Source organism: Panicum hallii, chromosome 7 (genome assembly GCF_002211085.1).
Source record: "Panicum hallii strain FIL2 chromosome 7, PHallii_v3.1, whole genome shotgun sequence".
Taxonomy (NCBI): Eukaryota; Viridiplantae; Streptophyta; class Magnoliopsida; order Poales; family Poaceae; genus Panicum; species Panicum hallii.
In genome coordinates this window covers 40,303,448-40,309,909 of record NC_038048.1, presented here as the reverse complement: position 1 = coordinate 40,309,909, position 6,462 = coordinate 40,303,448, and the positions used below count along the sequence as shown (strand labels likewise).

Genomic DNA, 6,462 nt, shown 5'->3' with positions numbered 1-6,462 from the left:
TGCAGGCGTCTTCCTTGTCTTGCATACTAACTGCGACTACAAGGTGATCGATATCGCCTTAGCTAGCAACTAGCAGGCTGGTGTTTCCCATGTTCACTTGTTAGGAGGAGGTTTGGTCAATGTGCAGGGTAATCTACACGGCAAATGTTGTTAAGTTGCTGGGACACAAAATTATGAACATCCAGCTCCTAACAGCTCTTGTTGTTACTGCTAAGTCAAATTGGTAAGTGAGAATAGCTGCCAGCTAGTGATTGTTATTACGTATCACCAGCTAGTCATGAAGAAAATAAAGTTGTGTGATGGCACCTGTCCAATAATCATTTTTCTGGCACTCTTGTTGAAATGAATTCTTCCTCGCCGGCTCGGGTTATTATTAACACTGTTGTTTGTCTCCCAGCATCAATACCTTATACCAGTCATTCTTTGGGACTCGTCTCCCTGCAGCGATAGGTGGATCCTACACTGCCATCGTGCCGACCATTTCCCCAACCCAGAAGTAGCAGCACAGTCAAAACAGGTGCGCTCGGCTACCTTTTCTCTGATGATGATGAATCGATAAATGGACTGCTGATGTGGGTAAAAATTTATTTACACTGTGCATCAGGATTGAAGCAGAAAAATATAGATACACACTGGTAGTGATTAGCTATCAAGTTATAGTGTGCGTATTAGTTAGCTATCTAATAAAGTCATCAGATTGATTGGTTATCTAGTATAGTTTTCTTATCCTTCTTGTTTTTTTAGGGTTCATGCTCGCTGAAAAATGCGCATTGCAGCTGTTTTTTGCGTTTCACATACATTAAAATCACAATTATATCTAATTATCTATCTCTTATGCTGACCCAGACAGAGTTTTCAGAAACTTCTTTGTAATATAGAATATGCAGTTTGACCATTCTGGAAATGCTTTAACACTGTAATTGTTATGTAAACTGCAGTCTTACTACTTATGTGTGATAATGTTAGTCCTGTATTTTGAGTAGATGGAAAAAGGAGTGAAGGTTGCGGCGAAATGGGATTCATTTGCTGCCAAAACTTTTAATGATATTTGTGTGGAAGAAGTTCTCGCCCACAATAGGCCCCAAAATTGTTTGAACAGCACTGGGTATGCGAATCTTGTACGCAAGTTTTTTGAACGTACCAGGAGACCTTACAATGAGGGGCAAATGAAGAATAGGTGGGATGCACTTAAAAAAAGGTATACCCAATGGAAGACATTGAACAACAGAGCTACCGGCTTGGGTAGGGATTCTATGACAGGGTGTATCGTGGCTTCAGACAACTGGTGGAAAGAACAAAATGATGTAAGTATACATTGCAGATTTTTCAGTTTTTGATATACAAAAGTTACATGTTTCAATTTACAACGTTATTACCTTTCCTTTTCAGGCTATGGTCGGTTGTATATCCTTTAAGGATGCACCACTTGAGCATGAGGACCAAATGCGGATTATGTTTGAAGCTGTTAGTGTTACAAACGAGACATCATTTGTTCCTTCAAATGGAGAAGGTGGTGGCCAAGAAGATGATGGTGGTCAGAATAGCTGTGAGTTAGGGAGGGAAGGGCAGGTCCCTACTCCCCCAAATGGCACTCCAACTTTAGGCAAGAGAACAGCTCCAGTATCCCCCAAGGGAAAGAAGAAGAAGACCTTTAGAGATCAGTGTATGAAACGTTTAGTGGAAGCATATGAGAAGAAAGCTGAAAGTAGCAATAATTCAGCCACCTCAAATGTGGTTGACAGTGTAAGGGAGGAAATTGGTAACATGTTGGATCAAGTGATTAAGGATGGGGCTGAAGAAGGCAGTGATGAACATTACTACGCCACACAACTTCTTATAAAGAAAGAGTACCGTGATGTGTTCATTACTTTAAAGACATCAAATGGGAGGTTAAATTGGCTAAGGAGGGCATGGGAGGATAGTAAGAAGCACTAGTGTGTTTGTTTGAGACAATTAATTTGTATTTGTTGTTTGCTTGAGACATTTTATTCCTACTTGTTGTGTGCTTCAGACATGATAGCTTGCCTGTGTTGCATGTTTGAGAGATTGTTGTTTGAGACATAATAGCTTCAGATATAATAACTTGTTGTTTGAGACAATTAATTTGTATTTGTTGTTTGCTTCAGATATATTGTATGTGTACTATATGATTCATGTATTTATTTTTTTTAATAGATGAGTGACTCAGATGATGATTTTCTGGTGGCGTATTTGGCTTTGGAGTGCATGGGATCTGGATCAACCGGTAGAAGCGCACCAATTCCTGATAATATTCCAGTTATGACTGGGATCCAATGGGTTGAGCTAACTCTAGCGAATGCAGTTGACTGCTATGATATGTTCAGAATGTCAAGGTCAGTTTTTCTACATCTCCATAACACATTGGTACAGAATTATGGGTTGAAATCAAGTCGAAAAATGTGTACGAAGGAAGCAGTAGCCATGTTTTTGTGGATGTGTGGTGGTCCTCAATCATTTAGGCAAGCTAGAAATAGGTTCAAACACTCATTGGAAACAATTAGTAGAAAGGTTGATGAAGTTCTAGATGCTATTATGGGACTGGCTTTTCACAATATTAGGCCACAGGATCCACAGTTCGGAACAATTCACCCTAAGTTGCAAGAAGCAAGGTTTTGGCCTCATTTCAAAGATTGTATTGGTGCCATCGATGGCACGCATATAGAAGTCACTGTTCCGGCATCTGAACAACCAAAATATATTGGTAGGCATGGGTATACTTCACAAAATGTCATGGCTGTTTGTGACTTTGATATGAGATTTACATTTGTTGTCACTGGCTGGCCTGGGTCCGTACATGACACTCGTGTATTTTTGGATACTCTACTCACGTACCAGAACCAATTCCCAAAGCCTCCCAATGGAAAGTATTATCTTGTAGACTCCGGATATCCTAATAGAAAAGGGTATCTTGCACCTTATAGGGGACAAAGGTATCATGTTTCGGAATGGCAACATCACCAACCAGTGGGAAGAAAAGAAATATTCAATCAAGCACATTCATCACTTAGAAATGTGATTGAACGTTCATTTGGAGTGTTGAAGATGAAGTGGCGTATCTTGTTGCACTTGCCTAGCTATCCTATTACCAAACAAGCAAAAATTATAGTTGCATGTATGGCTCTTCACAATTTTGTTAGAGAAAATACCAATGAAGATCCAGATTTTAACTCCGATGTGCAAGATAATGCTACCGGTGGCAGCCAACCTACCATGATCGATGCTAGTGCTCCAGGAGATGACATTGATATGGGTGCCTTTCGTGACGCTATTGCTGACTCTATGATGTCTTGATTATCATTGTAAAATTGTACTATTTATTAATCTATAATCATCATGACTATTATTTATTAGTTTATTTTATTATTATTGTGTGTTTTATGACTATAATTATACTATAACAAAGTTCTGGTACTAATAATATACTTAGATTTGAAAATGGTAAAGAATTCCGATCAAAATGAGCTATTACAGGACTCAGGGGCAAATAGGTCATTTTACAGTCAGAACAGACAATCCAGTAGAAATAATCAGGATTGCCAAACACCCCAGATTCTTCAGACAGCGGATTCTTCAGACAGCGGATTATCAGAAAATCTTGATTCTCAGATAAGCGATTCTCAGGTAAACGAAACCAAACAGGGCCATCATCGCATATTCACATCCACAGTCTAGCGGAAAGCTTTGTAGAGTTCTTTCTTCTTTTCTCTTTGAGCACCTTGGCTGCCTGTCACAGCAGCAGTAATCCTGCGCAAAGCAGCATTTCGGTCGACAACATCAGCTCGCACGCTACCGCAGTCGAGCGATCATTCCCTCACCAGCAAACTGATAGCAACCGAGGAGGAAAGGCTGAAAGCAACTGAACCTTTTTTTTTCTCTCTCTCTCTCTTCCCCCTCTTCTCTCCCGCTCGCAATCGCGCACGGGAGAAGCAACGAATTTCCCAGCTTTTTACAAAGATCCACTGAGCACTTGGCAAACGCCCATTCGAATCACATGGCACCAACCTCCACTGAAATCATCCGTGGATCAGGCTTTAAACAAAAGCGGGAAAGTCAGATCAGATTCCTGAGAAATTTGGAGCCCCCAGATTGAGATTTGTGCCACCAGACGACATCCAGTTAACCTTTTCTTTATTTCTTGTGTACTTCTCAGAGCAAAACGACATCACACATCTGATTTCGCTCTGCACTGTGCTCAAAGAATTTTTAAAACTAGCAGCGCTACACTCGTACAGAAAAAAAAAAGTAAAGTTACACCAAGCTTTATCGGTTTTCCCAAGAACATCACTCCTTGTTTCCACCTCCCGAGCCCTAACCTCCGAACTTATTAAAGAAACCCTAACTCAGACATTCCCAAAGTTTGTTCCAGTGGTGCTAAAACTGTGCCTGCAGTATTATACATTGCTATCATTGGACCAGTAGATTCAAAAATCTAACAAGCAAATAATAAAGAATAATATAGAATCTAAACCATTGCCTCAAAGGCCAAAATAACAGCTGTACACAGCCCATGGCTGCATTTCACCTCGGCCCCCCACCCCAAAACCCCCGTCCGTCACCAACGTGTGGGCCCGATGAATGGCAGTACCGATGGGGCTACTCCAACCAACGCCATTACGACTGACAGCATGGACACATGAAGGGACCCAGGCGCAGTGGCTAGTGTGAACGTGTCAGTGACTCAGTGCCCCAACGCCGACACTCACCCGTGGGTGGGGCGGCGAAGCGAGCAGCCAAGCGCCGTGGAATATGATCCGATCGGACGCGAGCAAAAGGATCGCTCCAGCGATGTGGGCCCAGCATTGTTAGGCGACAGCGGCGAGGAGGTCGTCGCGGGCGCCGCGGCGGCGGCGGAGGTCGTAGGGCGCCCAGAGCGCGTCGAGCGGACACGGCCGGCCGGCGTCCAGCCGCAGCCACGGCTTCCCCTTCCCGCTCCAGTGGAGCAGGCTGACCGGGCCCGGGTGCAGCTCCCGGCACTGGCCCGCCACGTTGTCGCCGCCGAGCCCGTGCTGGTTCCACCGGTGCTCCACGGCCTTCACCTCGCCGGCGAACACCAGGAGGAACGGCGGGAGGGAGCCCAGCTCGTATATCCTGGCCTCCTGCTTCTGCACCTCCATCCAGTACTCCAGCTTCGCGGTGTACCCGCCGGCGCGCCACCTGTCCAGGTCGATGACCATGACCCCGGTGTTGAAGTAGCAGGGGACGCGCGTCCGGTTGGCGAAGACGGCTGCGTACTCGGGGTGTCGCCAGAACGCGTCGGTGAAGTAGGAGGTGAAGTTCGCGTGGCAGTACTCGGGCGCGGCGAGGGCGGCGTCGGGGCCGAGGTCGGTGGCCCAGAGGCGGGCGACGTCGTCGACGACGAGGAGGTCCGAGTCGAGGTAGAGGACGCGGGGGACGGAGCGCGGGAGGAGGTCGGCGAGGTAGATGCGGGCGTAGTTGAGGGGCTGGTCGAGCGCGCGGCGGACGGAGGAGGAGATCTTGCCGCGGACGAGGCGGGCGTCGAAGCGGTGCACGGTGGCCGGGAGCGTGGGGAAGGCGGCCGCCAGCGCGCGGCGTAGGGCCGTGAGGCGGCGCGCCGGGGAGGTCGAGGAGGCGACGAAGTGGAAGGTGATGGACTCCGGGCAGGCGGCGTGGCGGAGCACGGAGAGGACGCCAGCGAGCGAGCCCCGCAGGTAGGTGGCGTCCAGCGTCATCGCGATGTGGATCGTCGGCGCGCCCGCGCAGGCCGCGCCGTTGCGGAACGCCGGCGCCTCCCGGAACTCCGGGAGCTCCCCGCCGCCGCCCCCGGACGCCACCGCCGCCGCCGCCGCACACGCCGCGGCGAGGAGGACCACGGCGAGGACGCGCATTGCGGCCCCGGGGCGTCCTTCTGTCCCGCTTCCCCTCCCTGAGAATCGAGCGAATGGAATTTTGACGGGTACGGGTGGGGGAAGACGAGATTGGGACTTGGGAGGGGGGTGATGGCGGCGTTAGGGAGCGGGGGACCGGAGACAGGCTGGACGGAGGAAGACGCGTGAGGTTTCCCCGTGGTTTTACGGGTTTTTGGTTGGGTTTCTGCGTTTCGCCGGCTGTTTGGTTGGTAATTTTGACGAGGAGAGAAGCGACCACATCGTCGGGGTGCAGCCGTGCGGCTAGGCCCAAGCCCAACGATTTCGGAGCTGCCTGGTACTGGGTATCCTCTACACTGGGCTTCGCGGTTTAGACGTTAGAGCTTCAGATGAAGCTGTACCAAAACGTATTTCCCCAGAAGTTTTATAAAGTATATGATTAAGCTGTTTCTATGTTACACTATCTTACACTTGGGAGAAGAAGCTGAAAATTATAGCTTCGCCCAGCTTCTCCAGAAGATCTATGTTTCGCTAAATGATTTTAAAAACAGCTTTAGCTTCGCTACAGAAGCTGCTTCACCGGCTGCTTCAAGAGCCATTGTGGGAGAAGCTAAAA

The 6,462-nt window shown here is 47.7% G+C and overlaps 1 protein-coding gene across 1 annotated transcript; it reads right to left on the bottom strand.

Moving 5' to 3' along the window:
- Window positions 1-4,132: 4,132 nt before the first annotated feature.
- LOC112901693 (probable galacturonosyltransferase-like 3) lies at window positions 4,133-6,241 on the bottom strand. The gene has a single exon (XM_025970653.1). It carries the CDS (start codon window positions 5,865-5,867, stop codon window positions 4,824-4,826), a length of 1,044 nt encoding a protein of 347 aa, XP_025826438.1. The 5' UTR covers window positions 5,868-6,241; the 3' UTR covers window positions 4,133-4,823.
- Window positions 6,242-6,462: the final 221 nt, after the last annotated feature.

What these genes read in the sequence shown, in the direction of transcription:
- LOC112901693 (XM_025970653.1), bottom strand. Translation starts at nt 5,867, where the DNA reads ATGCGCGTCCTCGCCGTGGTCCTCCTCGCCGCGGCGTGTGCGGCGGCG.